This window comes from Corvus moneduloides, chromosome 3 (assembly GCF_009650955.1).
Source record: "Corvus moneduloides isolate bCorMon1 chromosome 3, bCorMon1.pri, whole genome shotgun sequence".
Lineage (NCBI taxonomy): Eukaryota > Metazoa > Chordata > Aves > Passeriformes > Corvidae > Corvus > Corvus moneduloides.
Window position 1 is genome coordinate 33,849,871 of NC_045478.1, and position 25,882 is coordinate 33,875,752.

General features: G+C 37.6%; 1 protein-coding gene across 5 annotated transcripts in view; it reads right to left on the reverse strand.

Annotated features, from left to right (window-relative positions):
* Nucleotides 1-11,805: 11,805 nt before the first annotated feature.
* The window catches only part of COL12A1 (collagen type XII alpha 1 chain), a 101,612-nt gene continuing 87,535 nt past the window's right edge, over nucleotides 11,806-25,882 (reverse strand). For 3 of the 5 annotated variants that reach the window (XM_032104836.1, XM_032104833.1, XM_032104832.1), the window contains 7 exons: nucleotides 25,610-25,681; nucleotides 19,545-19,580; nucleotides 19,369-19,435; nucleotides 17,614-17,802; nucleotides 16,507-16,575; nucleotides 15,298-15,468; nucleotides 11,806-12,892 (listed from right to left, as the gene is read on the reverse strand). In XM_032104836.1, the coding sequence (XP_031960727.1) occupies nucleotides 12,711-12,892; nucleotides 15,298-15,468; nucleotides 16,507-16,575; nucleotides 17,614-17,802; nucleotides 19,369-19,435; nucleotides 19,545-19,580; nucleotides 25,610-25,681 (786 nt within the window). In that variant the 3' untranslated portion in view covers nucleotides 11,806-12,710. Of the gene's footprint in view, nucleotides 14,143-14,909; nucleotides 14,916-15,297; nucleotides 15,469-16,506; nucleotides 16,576-17,613; nucleotides 17,803-19,368; nucleotides 19,436-19,544; nucleotides 19,581-25,609; nucleotides 25,682-25,882 lie in introns of all 5 variants that reach the window. The other 2 variants (XM_032104834.1, XM_032104835.1) reach the window with 2 other exon arrangements.

The window sequence follows — 25,882 nt, forward strand, 5'->3', positions numbered from 1 at the left end:
ATGGTTTTAAATCACCCAAATTTGATTGTAAGGTTGAAGTAATGTAAATGTTCATCATAAATCTGAACATATCAAAGCAAAGTTTCTCTTTGGGGATACAAAAATAAGAACAGGATAGGAAAATACAGGAATCAGCCTGGTTTTCCAGTTGCAGGTAAACACTGAGCAATCCAATCAATACTGGATTAGTACCAAGGAGGACTAGGATGACCCATCAGAAAAGTTAAGATGATAAATAAAAAACCAAAAGAGAAGATGTCTATAGATACAAAAGATAATGTTTGTTTTTCTTTCCAAAACATGTCTTGAGAGCCCTACACTCTGCAAGAACAGACTGTATTGGCATGAGCAGACAAAAAGCAGTGGGAAAGTCTGGTAAATCCCCTTTCAACCACATAAACAAACTTGTCTCTAGGCATGACATCACAATCCATAAAAGGCGCCAGTGCTAGGGTTTCATTCTGCTTTGAGTGTCTTAAGCATGCATTTTAGACTTGACTTGTTGAATAACCCCAGGGGGGAAATGAAAACAAGTGATCGAGACTTTCCTCTATTCATCGAAGTTCTGAAGGCAGTTTCCCACCAGCTGACACAATGCAATTCAGCCTTTTCTTGAAGAGCAGCATAGCTAGAAAGAGCTATTGGGCATGGATTGTCCTCCTGGCAGGAATGTGAACTGCTGGTTTATCTTCTGAAAGAGCAGATGCTTTTGTTTGTTCACAGTATATTGACTGTAACAGAACCAAATGGGTCCACTTAGATGTAGATATATAATTCATCCCTTCCTGAAAATCTTTGTGTTTGTGATAATGCCTGGCAATAAACCAAGCTTCCACTGAAAGGCCTGAATCTACTTTTCCAGAAAGAACAATTTAGTGATAATGTCAAAATAATATGTTACATCCAAACAATAATGTGCCACAAAGTGACAAACCACTGAGAGACAGATGTCAGTGATCTGACAAATCAATAAACAATTCTTTCAATAGATAAGAAGGTTCCCTGTTGGGTAAGTCATTGGTGTTCCAGTTATTGCTGGGGTCCATGCTCCAAAGTTTTCTCTGAATGGCAGCTAATGATTAATTTAAAGCAGAGCATTTGGGTGAGGGGGAAGATTGGTCTTCTACTTTCAATTCCATTGCTTCCAGACCCTTATGAGGAAAGAGAACAAAATCAGAAAAAAATACCTGAATCTATTATTGCCTCATTTTTTCAGTCTAAAAATAAAAAAGGTCTTGTAAAAATCTCACTTCCTATGCTGACTACAATTATTTATTTAGCAAGGTGCTGGGGAAAGGTTAGGAGCAGAAATTGGATGAGCACAGTCAGAAATCAGCTATTTTATGACCCACCAACTCCGTCACCTTTCATCAGTCCTAAGATGGCTTTTTCCCTAAAAGCTTTTCCATGGAATAAATTACCTCAATTTTCAATTCTGCACAAAGAAGTTCAGAACTGCAGTTTTTCAAACCATGGTAGATACTGGTGTCTGAGACAAAGCACACATTTCACTTGTGTGTGGGATCAGGGCTGTGACATGCCGGACAACCTGGGATGGGAAATTATGCCATGTCTGGAACATCACTAGGTCATGGAGGACCCAGCAGAAATGCTTATAAGCCACCTCTGCACATGTCCTCTACCAAAACTGCAGTCACTCTTTTGTGTTTTGTCATCTGTTTACATAAAAATTTTGTCCTCTCTAAGGGGTCACTTCTGAAAATAAGCCTCTGTTTTAAATGCTTTGACAGTGACTGCATAAATTTACATGACGCATTTCACAATCCTTGGAAAATTTCTTTGCTTATGATGGATGCTCAACATTTCTTCGAGATAAGTTTGCAGTGGGAGCTGCGGGGGAAGGCTATACTGGCAAGACATCAAAATCTGAAGAAATCATAGAACACTGCTAATAACATCTTTGTGCTTTACCTCAACAATTACTTTTACAGCATGGGGAATTGTGCCAGAAATTCAAATTACCTTCATTTTATTACATTTGCCCAAGTGTTTTGCATGCAGGTATAATCCACTTTGCATCACAAGAATTAAGTAGGAGCCAATTACTGAATCATAGAATTAGAGGACTGTTGAGCCTGGAAGGAGCCTCTGGAGGTCATCTTGTCCAATCTACCTAGACCCAGTGGCCCAAGACTAGTGGCCCAAGTTTTTGAATGTCTGTCCAAGGATGGAGACTCCACATCATCTCTGGACAACCTGTGGCACTGCTTAGCCACTCAGTCAGTGAAAAGGTTTTCCTGATGCTCAGATGGAGCCTCCTGTGTTTCAGATTGTGCTCATTGCCTCTGGTCCTGTCACTGGATACCACTGGAAAGAGCCTGGCTCTCTCTTCTTTTCTCCCTCCATCAGGTATTTATACACATTGATGAGATCCACCCTGAGCCTTCTCTTCCCCAGAATGAACAGTCCAGACAGGTTCTTCCATCCCTTGCAATTGTATTTTTTTGAGTGTAAATGTCCAGCTGGTAAATCTGACCTGTTGCTTCTTTACCCTCTGCCCAGTGCCCTTTGAAATGTGTTTAGATGATTACAACATGGGGCTTTACTACATAAACTTTTTCCCCAGTTAAGAATAGCAGCACTAAAACTGACCTCATTTTTCAATACACATGAAGTCACAATTGGATGGGAAACAACCTCTGAAAATATTGTAAATGTTAAAGTTCAAGAGAAGGCAGAGAGATAAGTTTTTTCTGGTTTTGGTGGTTTTTAAATTATTCAACTGCCTACATTTAATTTAAATATATATGATGACAGACTTCTAGGAATTATAAAACTGATTTCATTTTTATTCATTATTTGCTAAAATAATTTGGCTTTTATATTAGCTAGCTCATACGCTTCTGTTCAGTGGCAGACACTTTGAGCAGATGTGCCCTTTGTGTCTTGCCTCTTCGGAAAGACGGATGGATATTTTTAATATGAAAGAGACAATTCTTTTATCTGTTTTATTTCTCCTTGGGGCATTTTCTAGTTTCTACCCTAATAATTGCCCACAGGAAAATTATTCTGCATTTTAATTTTGTACGATGTAAGTAACATACTCAGCTAAGAGATCCAAATTCACCCACTCAAAGATGATATTTTCCCAGTCTTTGGCTTGATGAAGTTCAGCAGGGACTGAGGTTCTTTATTCCAAAACATAAACTAGGCATGGGATCCCCAGCACAGAGCACTTGCTATGCAGTTTCGTTCTGGTTAGCTTCATATTTTACTCTTGACTGTCCATCTTTCTGTAAGGCACCTCCTTCTTCCTCATGGAAAGCACTGGGTGACTGCAAAGCACAATCTCATGTTGTAAAGGGAATGAGTTTACTGTAGCTATGGATGGCAAAGTTAACTACCAAGTCCTTTATATGCATGTTCATAAAAGGCACACAGTGAGTTCTTACATGGAAGGAATTCTTGAAAACATGACAATTTCATTTATATTACAGCTGCATAGAGGCACATGTAAACCCAACCTGCATTTGAACATGTGGAGTTACACGTCACCTTCCATTCAGAAGTTACTTAGATGTATTAATGTGGTACTAGACCTCAGCAAAAACTGCTGTCATACTCTGCTATCATCAGATCTTGCTAGATAGGGCTCAGCACCATGAGAGCACAGCTAAACAGGCTTCTTTAAAAAGCTGGTTCATGTCTGAAAACAGAGTATACCAGTCCCAGTGCCAAACAGAAGCTGAACTTTCCCGGAAAAAAAACCAACTAACTTAACTCAGGGTACTGAGACCTATTGAAAATCTGGCTATAATTCATGAAATTCCGTGCTGATCCGTTTCCAATGAGTTTATTAAAGGCAAAACTCAATTGGTTTGGAAGGAACTAGTTCTTTCTCCAGTGGAATTTCCACCACACTGAAATGTGGCTTTTCCCACAGTACAATGTACAATGCTACTAATGTTACAGGATAATCATAGTCCAATGTAATGTGCCAAAAGTCTGCATACTAAGTGAAAAATGCTGGTTGTAAATTTTGGCTGCCAAAGCTGAATTGATTCATTCAGCTTTAGAAATATGTATCCTTTTGCAGCATTTTGTGTAGGTGTGGGACCTGGGGAAAGTTTAGCAAGAATACAGTCAGATATAGCATGTAAAGGAAGGTGAATTGAAAACTGGAACAAAATGTCATACAATATTGGTAATAAAGTAAGATCTTCTCAGCTGTTGTAGCTGGAGCCATTCTTAAAACTGCAAAAGCAAAATCAGTTGTATATGAGAAATACGTGTATAAGACATGGCAGTGAATATACAACTTAAGAATCACAAAACACATTTTATCATAATGATCATAATTTATCATAAAGATCATAATTTATCATTCTATTCACTCTGTTTACACAGAATGCAAAACACGGGGAAAACAAAGCCATTCTACACATGAAATATAAGCTATTTGGATCTTCTGGGGTTCTAAAAGCACAGTTGACTACACTTTCTTAATTTACGTTGCAGTGGAGTGCCTAGGTATCCCAGAAGCATTCTGCCAAAAGGGGAAATATTTTAGTGAAACTCATGGTGTTGTACGTTACCATAAAACCAATGTGTTTTATTTTGGCCTGCATACATTTTTGAAGCCTTTCAATACATGAACAAAGTCTGACAAAGACGGTTGACAGGTAATAAAAATAAGGGAGATCCGCTTATTCTGACCACTTCTAGGTAAGACCTATACCTTGATCTGAAATCAGACTTTTCTTGCATATGCCCATCCAGAGGGTGTTTTACCTCTCTAGCATCTCTAAGTTCAGTTTGAACACCACCACATCTTATGAGACCATCTTAGAAGTACTTTTAAGAAGGAATTAATAATATATTTTGGTTTCAAGACCTCAAGAACTCTTTGTTTACTCTAATGTGCAAGATGAATCTATTAAAATACATGACATTGCTATGCAGAAAATAGGAAAAACTCTTCTTGTGATACCTAATCTCATATCTATATCTATATCTATATCTATTCATAATATTATCCATTCACCTCTGAATAAAATGATTCAGAGATATGAAAAGAGGGTTTTTTTTTCATGTAAAAGAAATTTAAAACTATGAGTGGCAAGTCTGAGTAATGCAGTTAGACTGAGGTTGAGACATATCACAAATGGACTGAGTCAGCCACACAGCTGAATGAGTAGGGTTGTTAAAGAAAGTCTTTATTTCAGGAAATCGGTAATATTGCTTCTGACACAGTCAGTGTTTGGCTGAAAGAGTATCATCTATTTCTCCTTTAATGACTTTCCATTCAGAGCTAATTTAAGGAGAATTGTCTAAAATAGCTATTTATAAAAACTGCCTGTGACTCTCATCCACTCTACATTTCTAGTGTTGTATCTGTATACTGGTACATAAGGCAGGATATAGCTATCATTCACATTTCTAGCATATTCCCTTTTGAAAAAATATCAATAACATTCTGATTCCAATTATTGTATTTTTAGAATATGCAGAAATTTTGTCTGTGTATTGTCTGCCAGGAAGGGATGGTGAGTACATTTATTTTAAAGTGTATACCTCTTACTTCTGTTTTTATATTTGTGCCACTGTCTAAGTAAAGCTTTTGATCTTTTCTATACATTTAAACATCTTTCTCTTCAAATTTCCAAAAACTGCACCCATTTCTTTGGAAAACTTCTTGTCTCATTTGTGGGGAAGCAAGTGCCATAAAAGGAAGACACATCTTTCAGACATGTATTTGAGAAACTGAGCAGATATAGGAAATGTTTGGTGCTGTTTTGACTTTTGTTGCTACTGAAAAGAGATTGGTTCAGGAGATTGAGAAATTTAACCACAGGATACTACCTTAGAGGATGCACTGGCTGGGATTTTACAGTTTACAGGCATTTTCTGTCAACTATACTGTAGACAAGGGCATTGCCAAATAACAACAGAGTGTATTCATGGTATTCTGAGGAACTGCCAAAGAAAACAAGCCTGCAGATTACACTTTATTTGATGTTACGCTGACATTTTTCACATGAACGGGATTTCTGGAACTGAAAATTAAAGGATAAACATCTAAGAATGGATTTTCGGCCGGGATTCCTGCTTTTTATTTAAACCTTGGTTATGGTTTTATATCTTTGCTTATTTACCCACAATGAGAAAAAATGTTAAGATTAAAAGCCATTGCAGTTAAAAGAACATTATTTTCCACTGCCTTCCAGTGCACCAAAAAGTGCTTTTGTTCCTTGGCATTGCATTGAAGTAATATATTTGGGTTAAAATCATGTCTTGAACCTTCTCACTTCATAGTTGAAAATTGTAGCTACTTATAAGAAGAAAATAATATAATCTACCCAGAAGACTTCCCACTTGTTAATCTATTACAACAGGAGTGTAAAAGATGTAGGGAGACTTGGAAAGGCCAAGAGTTATACAAGTGTCAACAATAAGAAACTCTAAAACTCTGTGTCCGATCCTGTCTTAAGAGTTCTGGATGCAAGATGGGTAATAGCAAAATGGAAGTCACATGGGGTACATGATTCAGGAATTCTAGAAACTTTCTTAATATTTTTTGTTCATATACTGCCAGAAAAATAGCAAGTAAACAAGTGCTTGGAATTGCAGGAAGGCAAAGGGAGTGGAAGACAGCAGAGGGATCCCTGACTGCCAGACTTTACTTTGCCAGGCTAAACAAGCCCAGCTCTTGCAATCAGCAGGTGCTCCAGCCCCTGCACCACCTCGGTCTTGCCCAGATGAACTAGCTGTAACGTGTCCTTATCCTTCATATTTCCCGGAGCTAAACAGGCAGGAGGCCTTTAGAGTGGGGAACAGCTCATAAGCTTCAGGGAGGAAAGAGGGCACAGAAGAAGGGAACGAACACCGTGCCAGGCAGGACATGTTGGCATAATATGAGAGAGAAAACCGCTCCTGTACAGTGTACAGTAATCTTAGCTACTTTGCTCTGTTCATTGTCATGAACAGAACCCAAAGCTGCAAACATTAAATCAAGTGTTGCAATTTTCCTGTAGAGGTTGCTATGAGGCATAAACATCAGGGCACTAAAACTGATAAATGTCTCATATTTTTTTCAGTTTGGCAGCTGCAAAATGGGTATTACTCAAAGTATTTATCAGTTTTATATACTTCTTCTTATCCCAGACAGGAATACTTGTTTTTAAACAATACTGGAGTTCTTTTTTTTGCTCAGAGACCAATAATTCTGGTGAAGTTCATGACAGTAGGCCCTGGATATGTGCCTTCTCTAAAGGAAAAAGATACAGCTTTTGTTTTCTTCTTTCTGGTATTTCCTGTGCATCTGAAGCTTGTCTACTTTCATTATAGATCAAGGAAGAAAATAAATCTCCTTCATTATTTTTAACTTCAAAACTTGACAGGGATAACACGCTCTGAAAATGAGAAACAGAAAGTATTTTATTTCTTCTCTGTCCCATTTTCATTATATATTCAATATTTAATATTATAAAAATAATCTTTATAGTGACTTGGAAGATAACAAGGCTGGTTAAAGAGGCCAAGTTATTAGGGCCATATTGCTTTCTGAAACTCAGAGATCAACAGGTGTCTCAAAGTAAACACCCAGAAATGTCATGTTCTTAAAACTTTAGGAACACTTGAAAATCCATCGAGTAGCTTGCAAGGGCCCAGGAAGCAATAAATATGAGTTTTGCAAAGAAAATGTACAGTGGTAATGAATAAAAACCTCAAGACATCATGGACTGCCTATAGAGGAGTGACAGGCAGGGGGAGTCAAACTGGGCACAAAACTATTCTTTACAAACTGTTCAGAAACAAACAGGAGTGTTCAGGGATGAATAAATTCATAACCACAAAGCTGACACAGAAATGAAACTGAGACCAGCACTTGTGTGACATCTTTATACAGTCTTGATGCATTTCCTCATCAAAAGGAAAATATCTGATTACTAAGGTCTTTCTGAATCCCCAAGCTTAGAGTACAGATTTGTTCACTCAAAGCAGGACTACAAATGCAACCTCATTAATTTGGTGGAAAAAACATAGCTGATCATACAAGAGAATTTCACAATCACTGTCTGAGGTGTAATTGTCACAGTTAGCTCAATGATTGAACAAACAAACTAAAACAATAAAGTGGAAACATATTAAGCACAAATCAATGAAAGTGCAACTGAGCATTTTTTTTTCCAGATGCCAATAGTGTACGAGCACTAAAATCACTGTTGGATTCTATTCTTTTTAGCTGAATGTCATCTAAGAAATGTTCATATGTGGAGAAGCATTCAAGAGGATTTCTTTTAATCCCCAACTCCTTTGCCAGAGCATGAAAGTGATCAGTAAGCATTTTTTATTAGTTGGTCAAGGCAAAAATTTGAGGCTTTCTGCAGGATACTGAAGGAAACAAACCCTTTATCAGAAGCTGTGTTTTCTTGATGGCTATAAGCTGGTCTGATCTTTTTGACTTTGAATACCAGATATACAACTACCTTCATATCAGTAGGTTCAATGGTACATTAAAAATAAAATTATACAAAATGTGTTCATTCTTATTTAAAAACTGACATGAAAACAATTCTTATTCTCGCAGTGCAACATCTTCCCAAAATGTTCTCCCATTTCTGAGCTGCAGTCAAAAAATGCCAACACATCATTTCACTTCATAAGAGCAAGGGCAACCTCAAGAATTGTGTGCCTTCTCTAATGTGTTTTCCACAGAATAATTTATTTTCAAAACTTGCTAATCAGAATTATTGCCTTTAAGATCTATAGAGATTGATCAAGTTATCACTAATATATATATTTTTTACTTTTTTTAATACAAAGAGGGGCCTTCATGGGAACAAAGATCAATGGCTTGCGTTGTTTTCTGAAACTCTTTGTATCTGGCCAAATCAGTTATTGTCCCTTTATCGTCTCCTTTTATAAGTCTCTCTGAGCAGTCAGCACTAGGGCATTCAAGAGACTACTGCAAAACCACGGCAAAAGTAAAACTGAAGGACAGCACTCTTACATCCTTTCCTTCACTCCATTTTTGCCCACTATTGCACAAAATATCAGTAGTGCATCAGCAGTGATGCATTATCACAATATTTAGCCTCCATAAATCAGTAATGTTCTCTGGGTATTTTTGCAGTTTTGCTATCCATGCTATCAGAAATGCAAAGACTTTGCTCTCTGAGCAGAGATGTGTGGGACAATGACTGTCTTCATTAAGTTCCTCTCTGTAAACACAGAATCACAGTCACAGAATGGGTAAGCTTGGAAGGGATCACAGTGAGTCATGTGGTCCAGCCTCCCTGCTCAGGGTCATCCCAGAGTACATGGCACAGGATTTTGTCCAGATGGTTCTTAAACATCTCCAGTCAGGGAGACTCCACACTCTTTCTGGGCAATCTGTTCCGGTGCTCAGTCATTAACAAGTAAAGAAGAAAGTCTTCTTCATATTCAGGTAGAACTTTCTGTACAACAGTTTTTGCCCATTGCCTCTTGTCCTGTTGCTTGGCACCACTGAGCACAGCCGGGAAACTTCCTCTTGACACCCTCCCTTCAGATACTGACAGACAGTGATGAGGTCCTCTTTCAGTCATCTCTTCTCCAGGCTGAACAAGCTCAACTCCCTCAGCCTATGAAATGCTCCATACTGATTTCAAGCAAGCAGCAACCATTTCCCACCTGCTTGTTTGTATCCATAGTTTTTGCCAAAATGAGAGGAAATGTGTATGCAATTAAAATTCAGCTTTCAAACAATTTCCTTCTTTAAAACTGCCAGACTATATAAACTGCTCAGTTGTGTATGAGATATTCAAGAACTGAAATCTGTTTGTATTTACATTGAATCTGTATTTTTCCAGTATTTCTTTGGCTCAGCTTTGCAACAGCTTTCCCAGAAGTGTCATCAGTAGCCCTACCACCTCCTGAGAGTCATTCCCCTGAGAATTCCTGGAAATAAGTTTTCTTCCTTGTTGGCCTCAAACAGTAAACACTCATTTATAAGCTGCCCAAACACCTAAAGTATTCTCTTAATATTCTGGATGGGCCAGTGAAAGTTCTTTTTGCTTCAAAATTTACTGTCAGAAACCTGGCTCATGTCAAACAGGTGAAAGAAGTGTTAAATCAGCTTTGGGGATCATGGGGATTTTTAAATGAAACATAAATGCTTATCAGCACTTATCTCAAGTACACAGATGGTCACGACTCATACTTCACAATTCTGTGACTGCAGGGAGCACATAACCTAGAGCTTACATCTACCCTGCAGCTCTGCAGACGTAAATCTACAGATGTAATTCTACAGAGCAGAATTTTGTCCATAAAAATGTATTGACTACCAGTAAGTTCAGGTTTTATTGAATGTTTAAATATTTCAGGCCACCAGATCATCACAGTGGTATCTCTATTAGGATTGATAACAATGAAGAACAAAAAAAAACCAAGGCATCCTTGGCATGCATTTGGTGTATTTTGTGAAGAAATTAAAAGTAATTTAAAATATATGCTTTAAATAAGGTAAAATTTTCTGTTTGGAGGACAGAAAGGAATCTTTCAAATGAAGACATGGGCATCTAGTTAAACTTGTCCTAGAGACACACAATGCCAAAAAAAGACAGATGGGAGATCAATGCAAGATGTCATTATTTTTAAATACAAGTCAGATAGATGTTTTCATTACCTTCTCCAAATTTCTACCAGTATCTTTTTTTTTTCTGCCAAACACATGCCTTTCTTTATCATACATGAAACTGCAGAACATTTTTGATACCAACTCTGAACGCTTAGAAAAAAGCATAAAGAATTAATAGCTCGGATTGTTCTTTAAACATTCCTCAGTTCAACCCAGAAGAAGTCACTTACAGTCTAAAAGGCATATGGCTGTAATCAGGATCACTCTTTGAAATGCCGTTTGTTTGCATTTCATTTCACTGATAACCAGGCAGGCAGTCTATGGAGTTGTGTCATTTCCATTTGTGAACACTAAAATTTGCCATGCAGCTTCCAGTGCAGAGTACAATTCAGTGATCAGGAAGCCAGCCTGAACATCTAGCTTCACTTCTGTGACAGATGTCTTGCATGATCTTAAGAAACAGAGCTCCAGATTTCCCAGTTATGTCAAAAGGCTTTGCTCCAGGTCCTATGGCAAAAGCCATTTCTACTTAAAAGGTAGACAATTAAGAGACCGTGGATAAGAAGGACCACCACCAGTCCACTCTCTCCTCCTCAATTAGCAAGTAACTCTTCTGGCCCACTCTTGTTCTTTCCCCAGTCACTCTTATCACCCTCTGCAGGTAAAGCTCCATCTCAGCCATCAGTGTGATCAGAGCTTGTGTGAACACAGATACCTCCTAAGCAGGGAGGAGCCAGCTCACAAATAGTCCCAGAAGGATGGAACTCAGCAAACACCACACCCCCACTTCCTCAGGCAAGCTATTTGCTAATGTCAGCGCTGCCACAATGCTCACAGCACACCAGGAATTAGAGGTTATGTAGCTTTAGGCACTCTCTGCAGTGCAAGTAGTTCCTCAGGTGGAAAGTCTCTCTTCACCTGCAGCAGCCATCCACCAGAAATCTCCCAAAAGACAGCAATTAATCCTCACAGTTGATCTCATTTTCTTTACCAAATGCCTTGCAGACTGAATTTCTTAAAAGTTATTCATACCTCAGACAGAGGAGGCATCTCCTGCTTTCATCCACCCACCTCTAGCCACCACAGCCCAAATACCTATTAGACTATTCCCGTTCTAATTAATTTTTGATACCTGGCATTTTCAGATGATTGACTAAATAACACTAATACAATACAAATATATTAGTCCCACAATGCCTTTCAAAAAATGAATAGACACACAAATTTTCAGTAGTTTTATTGAAAAATGCCTCTTTCATTTCAGAAATAAATAATATAAGGCAGTGAAATTCACAATTTGCAGTTAAAATATAAAAGCAGCAATTCTATATCCATAGTCTTGCAAACAATTTCCAACTGCTTTCGGTAACTAAGAAACATTGTATTCTGAAAAAAAAATCCATACTAAATATACAACATAAACATGCAATTCCATCTCTGCAGGATTGACTGCAATTTGGCATAAATGTAACTGTGTCTACAAACAAGGAGATTTCAGGCATTATTAAACTGTATCCAGTTGATACAATGATTTCAGCTACTTAATGTTTGTGGTGTTTGGAGGAGATGTATAAGAGCAGTATATGCTCTGCAGATTGTAACTTAGAAGAAAATTACAGTGATACTGGAAGGAGAGGGAAATTTTTGTTTCTTTTTAACTAGATATTGCAGACCTGTGATCTGACTGAACTGAAAACATGCATTTGAAAAAGAAGAAAAATGTAGAGCTAAAGCAGAAAGTCCTTAGAAAATTTGCAACAGCTCTGTGGTTATTTTTGTTTTGTTTTGTTTTGTTTTCTGGTTTTTTTTAATGTATTTGTTTTTACATTATTTAAATGAAAAGGCAGCACTGGGATAACTGAATGCACACCTTAATCTGTATGCAACCACTATAAGCAACAGTATTTTACAAGCATCTCCAGAGCAACATGAAGTGTTTGGATACACACATTGCTATCCCCACATAAGCAGGATACAAAACAGGGGTGCGTCTGATATGAAAGGACCAGAAAGCCATATTGCAAAAGGCAATATTGCACTCTCCCTGTGTGTATCTGCAAATGCAAGCACAGCAAAAAACAAAAAAACCACCAACCAAAACAAACCAAACCAAGATACAGATCTTTTACGGTTTTGTTTTTGCACTTCTTGACAGTGATCTTTTCCAGCGCATGTGCTCAGGGTATTCTGGTGAATGCATTTCAACTCCATAGTCCTCATACTCGTCCTCTCTCCTTTCTGACTCCATAGGTACTATAAAGGGTTCACCTTCAGGCTGATAGGGTCCACTTTCAGGCACGTATGGTTCTGGTTGAAAATAGTTGTCCGATTGAACATAATAGTTATCTCATGTCTTTGAATCCACATATGCAATGAAAGTTAGTCTGTCTACATAATGTTAGTTCAACCTTATTTTCATATAATAAATATATAAATAATTAGTTCACTGGGGGTGTTTCTCAGTTTTGCTCACGAATGCTTTTTTGGCAGTAAAATAATAAAAGGTTTAAAATTCATCTTGAAAGGCTTTGTATTTATAATACACAAAACAGTGCAGAAAGAGTCATAAATTAGGCAAGGGACAAATCATGGTAAAACTATTTAAAAAAACCCAAACAAAACCAAAGCAAATCAAATAAAATTACTATTTTACAGCTACTTCAGTAAATCTAAGCATTGGGCTTTATTTTAAACTGCATAATTAATAGAAGACATGGAGCAGGTAAAATGAAGAGATGGGTTTGGTATATACTAATTTTCTCTGAGAATGGGAAAGTAAGTGTAGACATAACTATCACCAGCGGCAATATACAGTACATGTCACTTTCTCGTGCTGTTCCTCGTAACAAACCGAGTTACAGCTGGTGCTTCAGGAACACCAAAAACTACAGCAAAACAGAAGAAAAATAATTATAAAACTTTGGTATTTATAACTGCAGTTACAGGTCCAACAAGATTACACATAAAAAAAAGGTATATGCCCCAATTCAGACATGTTGGTAACAAGCAACAGACAGGTAGGTTTCATAAGTTGTCAAAGATGTTATTCTGGCATATAGCAAGCAGCAGCAGGCTTTTATGCAAAAGTATCACGTAGAGTTGTTAACAGATTTTAGTGGATACAGTCCCATACAAATCATTTACAAGCCACAATTAGTTTACTATTTACATAAGTTATTTCTCATTTTCCATGTTAAATCTTTCTCTCTTCTAATGGCATTACCTTTGCTGGTTAGTAGTTTTACAAGCCTCCTTCACCACTGAGGTTTTTGGTGGTCTAGGTATTTTTTAAAAAAGAAAGACTGTCTATTTTATTATTGAAATGCAATAGGCTTAATGAATTGATATCACTGTCCTTTATCTCATTCACGAGTTGTGTTAGTAAAAGTATCTCCCCGTTCTATGAGGTCAGCATGGTTCAAGAACCATATCCGTGGTGAAATATCCATACGGACTCATTTTCTAATAAGCACGTGCGCAAACATCTCAGAAACAGGATTTTCATGTATTCAAACTGTAAGCAGCACTGGCGACTTAGAAAATGTGTTAGCCGAAACCTGAAACAGGTCAAAGATGATGTTAGTCTTTTAAAAAGTCCATCTGATGTGCAAAAACATACTTTCATCCAACTAAATACATAACAGTTAAGTCTTAGGCATATATTTATATATGTATACATAGCTGCTTACTAGAAAAAACACTGCTGAATCACAGGTACAATTTTCTTTATTTTTCATTTAAATAATAAATTTTTGTGAGATCTGCACAACCACCTGGCTCTTTAACCAGTATCACTGAGTCTGCAAGTGTGTACATATATATATATATATTCTTTTCTTTTTGTTTTCATGGATACATGCACAATTACACTAACAGCAAACCATATCCAATAGTAGTATCACATACACTGATTTTGAGATCTGGCAAGGCATACATATTAATTTGTTAACAATACTGTGGTCCTGCAGGATCCCCATGTTAAAATATATTAGAATCTTTCCAGTCAAAAATTGGTGGTCACTATGACCCTTCCTGTTTTGGTTGCAGAAGCAGCCTACTGTTTTGAGCTACATCACAAAGCGGAAGGCTTAAACGACTCAGGGCTAATCAGACTCCATGGTGTTTAACTTGGTAGATATTGTAGGACAGTGGTGCTTTTTAGTTGTCTGCACTGTTATCATTAAATAGATTTCCTTTGTGGAAAATTTTTATTTCAGGAATCAATTTTGTATAAATAATTCTGACATGGCTCTAAAAGAGACACATGGAAACTGCCAACCACAGCATTCCTTTAATTTTTCAAGAGAAACATGGAGAATTCAACCTTGTTCTGAAGACGATTGGAAGGGGTGGTGATAGAGGGGGAAAAAAGAAGAGAAGAAATTGGTCACTTAAATCCTATGAGCAACATTACCAGCTAGTAACCATCTACATTAAAAAAAAAAAAACAAAAACAAGACTACAATATTTAGTCACTACTTCCTATTTAAAATAAACCATGCATAACATCAAGTAATCCTATACCAAAGTCTTAATGGCTGCTCATATAACTGCACATCACAATGAGGCAAGCCTGCTCATGGCAACCATCTCCTCCCGACTCAGTAAGTTCAGATTAGCAGGACTGTCTCATGTAAAGCAGCTCAATATGAACAGCCACATCTGTGACGGCTATTTAAGACAAGATTAAGGTTAAGTTGTTCCTAACCTACCTGGGAATCCTTGGCCATTGTAAGGGATGCTAGCACACTGGGATGAATCACAATATCCTGGTGGCCCTGGGGGACCCCGAATACCCGCATTTCCAGGACGGCCTGGTGGCCCTGGTGGTCCTCGTGATCCTGTGGAGCCTGGTGGACCAGTTCTAGATTCTCCTTGTGGACCTAATTTTAGAATTGAGAGGTTGGGAGGTTGTTTTCTTTAAGAGCCATCTTGATAAAACAGCTAACTATACTTCTGTCTAGACTACACGGCCTAGGCTGTCTTTGGTGAGAAAGCACTCGCACTTTGTTGCTGTATGGGGGTCAACAGAAAGAAAAACAAAAGAAATCTAGAAATGTGACTCATCATGAGTTGCTTCTCTGTGTGTGGCTTATTTAAGTATTTATTCTTAGAAACTAATTTAGTAAGGTTTGAGCCAAGTAAAGAAACATCAATGAATTCTCTGGTTAATTTCCCGTTTGTGTAAGACATGATGATCTCAAGGGAAACTACTAGATTAGACAAGCACACTGGATTTCAATTAAAATATAGGAGTACATCCATTATACTGCCCAGTAGCCCCAGGATAGATGAGGTAATGTTTGTTTTGGAACCAGTCTTATTATGGTTAGCAGAAAAGTACAGCTTCAAGTAACTGAGGCTACAATTTGCTGCAAGCATATTATGGTTCTGTAATGAAAAACCATTTTAGCCTAGTAAACTACAAGCAGAAACAAGTGATGCAGCCGATTTATGCCAAGGCATAAAGAGAATTTCATGATACAAAACCCAAAACTAATAGTCAAATCATCTGTCTCTATCATCTGGTAACTCTGCATGTGGGAGTATTTTGTAGTCCAGCAAGTAAAAAAAAAACCAAAACAAGGTACTACAAAAGAATCATCTGATAAGACTTATGAAAAATATCTGTCAAATATTTGGACAATGTATTTTCATGAAACACATTTTCACATTAACAAGCATGCCAGATGACTAAATTAAAAGATACATACCTATTAGCCACATCCAAAAGTCTTTCTAAATTGCTATTTTTATTGGGGTTTCCTACAAATTTATTAGAGTAAATGCTAATACATGCCAAAAACATGAAGTGGACAGAGTAAAGGGTGCTCATTCACCATATCTAGCCTCGTTCTCTATGAAGAAATGTTTGCTTTTCTCCTACTTTTCTGTAATCTGATTAAACCAAAAATATTTACCAGGTGGTCCTGGCAAACCTCGTGGTCCTTGGGATCCACTCCCTCTTTCACCTTTCTCTCCAGGGATTCCTACAGAATAATAAAAAGGCAACGGCAATCAAAGAAAGGAAACCACACCAACAAATATTTCTTCACACTCTCTCACTAACATTAATACTTACTTCCCATTATTTAATGCAACAAGAGTGGTTAAAAATTTATGTTCTACAGATGCTCAAATGTGAATTTGGGAAAATAATTTGGATATAAATATAGTAACCTAAAAATAAAATAGGATGCAGAGGTTACAATATGAATAAATTTTCTCAAACATAGAAAAGTTTTGAGATACTGAGAACACCACAGAACCCTATTATTTTAAACTAAAAATGAGACGATATTTCAATCTTTAATACTTCTGCCATAAAGGAGGTGTTACACTTTCTTAGGAACAGTTATAATGAAAAAAGTTTAGGAAATTCTCCTGAATTCCTTGATTTATTCCTAGCCTTTTTTAACGAGTATATAAAATATAAGCAAAAAACCACAGCACTGAGCCTATGCTATAGTAGAGTAGTTCAAATAAGCAAAGGACACAACATAGGACACTACAGACATCCCATGTGATTGCAGTGATCCAAGATAGCCAAAAAGTAGGTTTACCCATATGGTCATATTCAGTTCAGTTGCTTCCCTCCCTCAGAATATTGTAAAGAGCTAAGGATGTTGATCTAATTCTTTAAACTCCTACATTTTATATGTGCTAATGACTCATTTTCTCTCTTAATCAGTGTTCTATTTTGCAAAGAGTTGTGTTACTCCAAACAGCCTTTCAAGATGCAGCTGTTTGGTGCCAGAAGAATTCTGAGAATATTTTCCTGGGATATTATGTGGAAGCCTCAGACAGCAGCCAAAATGTTACACCAATTTGTATTTCATGAAACCTGAGCAAGAGAGAGAAAGGAAAGCACTGATCTAGTTAACCTTGTCTTTCAGATCACCAGTGTCCCTCAGGCAATCCCAATGGCCTAGCAGGGCTTCCTAGTCTGACATGGTAAAGGGAGCAGACTGCTCCTCTGGAAGCCCCTGCACTATGTCCACAGTACAGCTGCCTTGGAATTTATTCACCTCTTTCACCAGGTGGTCCTTGGACCCCAGGAGGTCCTGGGAATCCTGGTCTTCCTCCAGGTCCAGGCTCTCCTCTTGTCCCAGCAGCTCCTGGGGGGCCAGGTGGACCTGGTGGACCTGGCTGGTTACGGTTTGAATAATAATCATTCGGGATTTGATTCAGCATTTGATTGAACCGGCTCATTTGACCTTCAAAAGAAAATAAAAATGTGAAATGAGTGCAAATCTTTTATCAGAGTGGGAAGGAATAAAATATTATCTCTCTTAATTAAATCCTATTCTTGTTCCCATTCAATAAATTAGTACAGATGAATTAGAAAGACTTAAGATGAACATCTGATAAGAAGGCTGAACATAAATGAAGGAGGGAGGAAGTCAGGGAGGAAAGATAAGGGAGATTCTAGAAGCCAATGACATTTAAAAAATTTATCATCGAACTATTAAAATCAAAAAAGAGGCTTTTTTTTTTGCAATACTCTTATTCTCAGAGTTCTATTTAGAGGTTGCTTTTACTCTGAAGAACAGAAAGGACTTGATCCACTTCTAAAACTGTAGTATCACATTTCTACATACTTTCAGAGCTCTGCAGCTACCACAGGCAATATAAATTATTCATGTGTGGAGCTAGCAGCACAGTCAATGAAGTCATTTTCTTAAGCCTGTAGGATGCACAGGCTTGTACCTATATACCTTCTGCATATGGGAAAATTTCATTTCCAAAAAAAAAGATGTGTGAACAAAAGAAACACCATTTTGAAACTATGCAGGAAGGAATGGAGAGACACACCTCATTAGTATAATGTGTATAATCCTAGCATAACACTGAAGAGATCAGCTGAACATGAAAAAAATAAGGTGGCGATGCTCAAAGAGATATTAAAATATCTTGGGTATGATATCCTTATTTGTAAGCCTAATGTGTTCACGAATGTAACTTTCCTTCTTCTGTGATGACTAACTAATAGACATGTTTTCATAAGCAACCGTCACAGACATTTTAAGGGACATACTGTCCTCCTCCCTGTGCACAAGCACTCTTAATGATACAACAGGTATATCTGTTTTCCTCAGTCAGCACTTACCCTTATAATAGATATAATATTAAACAAATTTGCCTCTGTCTTTCTTGGCAGGTCTACTGATAGCATAAGCACTGCTACAGGGTCAGAGAGAAAGCCTCTATAGAGAACAACTTCATGGGCTGCAGAGCTGCACTATGTGGCAGTAGAGGACTGAAATTCAATTCAAAGTCCATCTCCAAATAAATACTGTTTTTACTTGCGTAGCACCGCTGATTCTGTGCACAGTATTTACCCATCACTCATCTGTCTTTCCCCGCTGGCAAGGTATCTGCGGTGAGCATCCTTTTTCTCACCGATTCCCTTCTCTTGAAGATAAGACATGTTTAATGAGAAAATATATACTGATTTTATTGCAAAGATGAAGTCATTTTGGACCAAAATGACAAAGGGAACATCACTAGAATGTTAGACTTGAATATGTATTTCCAAAGGTCACAGATTAGTTCCAACTCAGTTTATTCTGTTATTCTGTGATTATCTAGCCTCTGGATCTGGCAAAAACTTGCTGCTACATTTTTTCCACCAAATCATTTGCATTGGATAGCTATCAGATTGGTTAAGCTCTCACCATGCTCTGTGGCCAGTGTCTGTCACTTCAAATTTCAACCATTGTTGTCTCTTTTTAACAAAGTAGTAAATTAGTATGGGAAATAAAGCAAGCAACACTGTTTACCATTTATCAGTTGTTCACAAACTTGTCTTGCAACTGCTCGCATCATGTTTTGAGAAGCAATATCACCCTAAATAATCAAATGCAAAACAAGTGTTTTATTAGCAAGTGTTGGTACTTTTAAAGACACAGTGTTTAACTTAAAAATAATTATAAAAACTGATTTTAAACAGACTTACTCTGTCACCTTTTTCTCCCTTCATTCCAGGTGTACCCTAAAATAAAATAAGTAAGAATTAAGCAACTGAAGGATTATGTTGTTTCACGCCAACTATAGGTTTGAAACATGCAATTCTATAAAAAAAATTTTACTCCTTCAAGAAGAAAGATCTGGTTCTCCTTGAACTTTTCATTTCAGAGATGCTAAAACAGGTGTCAGAAAAGAGTGGAGAAACAATGATCTTTTGTCTGTCATAAAACACACTAACAGATGCAGAAGCAAAAGATCTGAAGGAAAAATTCAAACAAGGACCAAAAAATGGATGTATTCTGACACTTGGATCACACTGTCAATTTCAAAGTTGAATTTCTAGCATCACATTTCTCTAAACGGTCAATGGTGTTGTATGAGTTATATATGACTTTAATTTTAAGTCCTAAGACAACTTATCCTTAAAGAAGGTAAGTTAGGAAGAATAACACGTGTCAAGGTAGGGTAGTCCTCATGAACCCATGTGAAAGAGATTCTGCATTAAGTGAAATAGAGTTATGCAGAGATGACACATAACATGGAGAGAGATGGCATTAAGTGCTTATTCTATTTATAATGACAGCTTCCCTCTTAATTCTCAACCATTTCTAGTCTTAGAAAGGTCTCATAGAAGTCTTATTTTCAGCTCCTTACAATTACTAACATTTGCCAACTTTTCTCTAACAGCACTTTCCATTTGCCTTTGAATAGTTTAGTGGTTGCGGGGTTTTCAGTTTTCAAGAGTACTATGCAAGAAGCAAACCAGAAGGACTGATTCTAATTTTTATATATGTATGTGCATATCTAAAATACCAGGAATAATGAGGGGGCTAGCATGAGTTTATATAGATTTTCATTTCTAGCCTAAATTACTATTTGAACGTAAAGCATATTTCAAAGGTGAAAGACCAGTTTGCTCATCTGCTGCTCTGCATGGCTCTCCACATAGTTATACACACATCCTGAGTGTTACTGCTTTTTACACTGTAGTATTTCTTTAAGGAATCTATTTATCACCATTAACAAAGCAAAGGCCAAGTGTGGGCTGCAGCTGTTTCTCATAACATTCCTACAGTACCCGCAATTAATTTCAACAACACGAGACACTAGATCATTCCACTGAGGTCACAGCAGACACCTCTCAAGTGTGGTGACACTGTTTCATAGACTTCTACTGAGGGTTTGGGCAGACAAATGCCCTTGGGGTATGTCAGGGTGCAAACTCGGTGTACTCTCTGAGCTTCTCTGCTGCAGTTGCACACACCTACCCCATGACATGCCACAGAAAATATGAGACAGTTCATCCATCACTGAGTTAAGCAGTTGTCATACAGTACATTTGCATCATGAATAACAGATCATTCTTGCAAAATTAATTGTACATATTCAAATGAAAGATTTAGAATGGTGACACCATAAATGTGCCATTGGAATAAATTATGCCACCAATGAGGCAGCTGCTAAGAAGTACAAAATATACCCATGAAGCTGATGAATATTCTTTCCCTTCTGTCCTTTCATCTTTAATCTATATTTTTCTTACTCTGTGAAGTCCACAGGGAAATGTCTGGTTTTTAGTTTTAGCTTATTACAGCTACATGCTGAAACAGACTATGGACTTGTAAATGCCATAACATAAATAAATGGTAACAACCAAAACCATCAGGAAAATAAGGCATTTCTGTCTGTCATTCTCCAATAATTAACGTTGTGGTAAATGATGATGTACTGAAGCTCTAAAAGATACCTGATTCCCAAATAAACAGACATTAGCGTCTCATTCATAAACTATTACATGTACATGAAATATCCATTGAACTGAACCATAGGTTTTTTACTTGCACTAGTCTATAACATGAAAATCTGGGGTGAAAAATGGTTAAAAACTATTCATGCTTCTCTTTCTGTTTGAAACTTGAAAATTTTTCTATTTTCTGCAAGCATATTCCTTTGAAATTCTCTGCTCTGTATATATTTATAATACCTGCTTGTTTTATTCTCATTCATTCTAAGGCTTTCATAGTACAACCTTCCATGAGAATCAAACCATACAGTACATCTTTTATTTATTCACTAGGTAAATCCAAGCATTATAAATCAGATTTCTCATCGACTATCCTGAAAATATCCTGATAATTACTTAAATGGCATGTTCCAATTCACTTGCGAGGAGAGGAGAGGAGAGGAGAGGAGAGGAGAGGAGAGGAGAGGAGAGGAGAGGAGAGGAGAGGAGAGGAGAGGAGAGGAGAGGAGAGGAGAGGAGAGGAGAGGAGAGGAGAGGAGAGGAGAGGAGAGGAGAGGAGAGGAGAGGAGAGGAGAGGAGAGGAGAGGAGAGGAGAGGAGAGGAGAGGAGAGGAGAGGAGAAGAGAGGAGAGGAGAGGAGAGGAGAGGAGAGGAGAGGAGAGGAGAGGAGAGGAGAAGAGAAGAGAAGAGAAGAGAAGAGAAGAGAAGAGAAGAGAAGAGAAGAGAAGAGAAGAGAAGAGAAGAGAAGAGAAGAGAAGAGAAGAGAAGAGAAGAGAAGAGAAGAGAAGAGAAGAGAAGAGAAGAGAAGAGAAGAGAAGAGAAGAGAAGAGAAGAGAAGAGAAGAGAAGAGAAGAGAAGAGAAGAGAAGAGAAGAGAAGAGAAGAGAAGAGAAAAAAAGTGTGCAAACTTAAAATGTTCAAATCATATATGCTGTTTCTGGAAATATTTTTGCTGACTGGTCTAGAAAAGGTCTTCGGGCTGTCTTCAACTACAAGTCATGTTGGTAAGACAGGGAGGTGCTCTGGTAACAAAAGCACTAACATTGTTCCAAAATATCGACAACAAAGGTTGCCCTGTGAGGAAAATGCTAACACCATTCCTTCATTATAAGCAACACACAGTCAATTTTAAAATTCATTTAAATAAAATGAGCCTCATTCTTCAATTTGTGACCTTGCAAACACACATTAATTCAGCCTTGTGGCTGGAAGTCTACAAGCTATTTGGAACTAACTTTAAAATTTGAAGATTAGAGGCTGACTGGCCATGCTAGCAATAAAGTGCATTTTCCACCTGGATATTTCAGAAACAAACTTTCAAAAAAATAATTACAACTGCAATTACTGAGTTGCTATTTGCATCTTCCTCCTACTTGGCTATATGCCTCTTAAATTTCAGTTTATTTTCTTTTAATAGACAAAAAAGTGCGCTTTAGCCAACAGCTTGACAGCGTTTTGAGAAACAGCAGCTGCTGCTGGCATTCTGTTTTGTTGATATCCTGCAATGAGGGAGTCACTTGGGGTCAGTGCAAGGAAAAGCTGGTTTATGCTGCATGTGGGATTTTTTTCCGAGCTGTGGGATGAAGGCTGGGGCTGCAGCATAGTTCTACTGCTGAAGGAGGACAAAACAAAGGAAGTTTTGCTATTTTTACTTTTAAAGATAATGTGCTCAATTGTTTTTCCCAAAAGAATGTTTGCTCCCCTCAAGAACCACCAGCTCATTGCTCCCAAAGCAGTGTCTTTTTGAGACTTCATCTAGGACATCTGCATAGATGGATGCAAGAGCAATGAACACATGGCAGCAGAGAATGCAAAATTCTCAAAACCTGCATATAACTCACAACAGACTCGGACTACCCTCAGAAGGTTTTCGCAGTTTATTTGGTTCTGGAGGCATCAGTTTAATAGCACCTTACTTACTAATCTAAATGCCTTGCATTTTTCCCTGGGAACCATCTAAATCAACAAAGTCAGACCCTGCTGTCACAGAGTCTGTTTTATAAACGGGACAGCTCTACCTTAACACAACTTGGTCTACCTACCCCTTGTTACTGTTTTCAGTCTCACACCTATAAAACAACAAGTACTGGAACTTTTCCTCTCTAATAGTCCAAGATCTTCAATTTCCCATTATATTTATTCATAGAAAACATACCCATTTCTTCTTGAACCAATATCCTCTTCTAGTTTAACAAGTCTTTCTTATTCTTGATGGTTGTTACCTTATGATATGTGTATGAACTGTTATGGAATTCTCACTCTCTGACCAGACAGATGACAGATATTTTAGTCTCCTCTAGGATAGCCTGCACTCAGTTCTCAATAAATTACCAACTCCTTTGTGCTCTTACTGTTCCCTTTTCAGTCATTTTGTTACTACACTGGAAAAACACCTAAGTTTCTCTTGGGGGTACTTGTAAACAGATCAAAAAGCCAAATTTCCTATTTCCATGAAAATTCAGTTAACATTTCTAGGATATACTTGTTCTAGTATTAAGTACACAGTGAGGTAGAGAAATGTTTATGGTGTGCTCTGCCTCAGCTTAGCACATGAGTGGTACTGGATACATCAGGAAGGAGCTCCGGCTGACCACGTTCACTGGGAATAACTTCATAACACCAAGGCTGCTCATAATTTGCAGGTACTTTTATACCTTTTACCTGGAATACAATATCCCTTGGTTTGTAGTCTTTCTCCTGACTTTCATTTAATAGTACTAGCAATTATAAAATAGTACTAGCAAAAAAACTAACAAGATTGTTCAGGTAGAAGAAAAAATGGCAGGATCTGGTCAAAAATTATTTATTCCTTGTATTTACCAGAGGCAATGTGAAGCCTCATTATCTTTCTCTTCAGGCAGAACTATGATTCATGACAGTGCAAGTTGCATTTGGCTGTCAGGCCGCACCTTTGGCAACTATAATACTGCACACAAAGGAAGGCCTTGAAATTCTGTCCACCAGGAATCTGATAAAACATCTGTGCAAGGTACAAGCCAGAATTCCTGCTGGGATCTGTTCTAGAAACTTTAGAAATGGTAAATATGATGTGCAGTGTCCTATTACAAGAAAGTGCAATAACTGTGGGGAAAAAAATGTACTTCTAATTGAAAAGAACCTTTAATAATTAGAGTGTAGAGAATTTAGACAGGGTGCTTGGACAGGAATTGACTGCCTTGCTTTGCAAAAGACTTGAAACTGGTCTTGTAGCCAGATTTCCTTCTAAACACATTATTTACCTGCAGATCTTTGCTTCTGAACTGGGTCAGCTATCCATTGTCCCAGGTGAAGGAAAAATCAGATACACCTGACAAATTAAAGCTCCCTTGTGAACAAAGCACAGCACTTTGTGCTCCGACTGTGTCTATTCAGCATGTAACCAAGCAAGAATATCCCATTAACAATGCATATCTAAAGGCAGGAAAGCTTCAAGACTTTCCTAAGACACTCTATGTGTTCTACTACAAGGAGAAATGGAATTTATAGTCCAGCAAACACAGATGTGTGTATGAGGAAATGACCCATCTTCCAGGCACTCCTGGGAGCTTCCACTTCATGGCCATCAAGTTTCCCAGCCTACTATATATCCTTTCAAATTTTCCAGCTTTTGTATATACAACTTCACTGAAGCAGGACGGAAAATTCTAGATGACTGCCGTACATTATTCACAAGTAATGAATGACTTCTCATTTCGCTTGCTGTCTCCACTCCTGACTCAAGCATAATTTCTCAGAGATCCTATAAATGAATCAAATTAAATTTCTCCTGAAACTGTTGGTGGGAGGCAGCACCTCCTCCTCTTTCTCCCTTTTCAGGAAGCACTTTAAAAGTTTGAATAGAACCCACAGAAACCACTCCTAAATAATTTTGAAATAACATTATAAAAAGCACGAAACATTTGCAAAACAGAACTGATTATGTAATATTATCAAAGATTGTCCACCTTCAGCAGTTTATCACTTTTTTACTACACACACATGCACCAATGTAAAGACTTTACAATCATTTTGGTGACCTAGTTTTTCACGCTTATGCAGTGTAGGAATGAATATATGTCTTGGCACATAATAGCCTACAGTCTTTTTAGTGGAAACAAGAGACCACAATTTCCAGCCCCAACTATTAAACTCAGCAAAATGGCATACTGTAAAAATAAAATTATTTTTAAAGAAAGGCTTGTGGGTTTAGGTCAGCTCCACTGTATTAACCACCATCATAAATGCAAGACAACTATTTAAAGCAGCAGAAGTCTCATGTTCATAAACAGACTATAATTTTAAATTTGATACTCTAAGTGTATCATTATCTTACTGGTGTCCCACGATCTCCTGGTTTCCCTGGTTTTCCACTTGGGCCAGCAACTCCTGGAACTCCGGGAGCACCCTGCAGCAGAAGACATGGAAAATGAATTGTAGAAATACACAACCTAAGCACTAATAAGAAATATGTTACTGTATTGAGTCCAAGTAAGACTGAAAATGGCTCCTATTGGGCTGTTTTCTGTTAGGTACATATCAGGCTTGAAATTTTTTTTGTGGAATAAACAGTTTGTTTCTTCATGGAAATGTCTTCTTTTACATAACA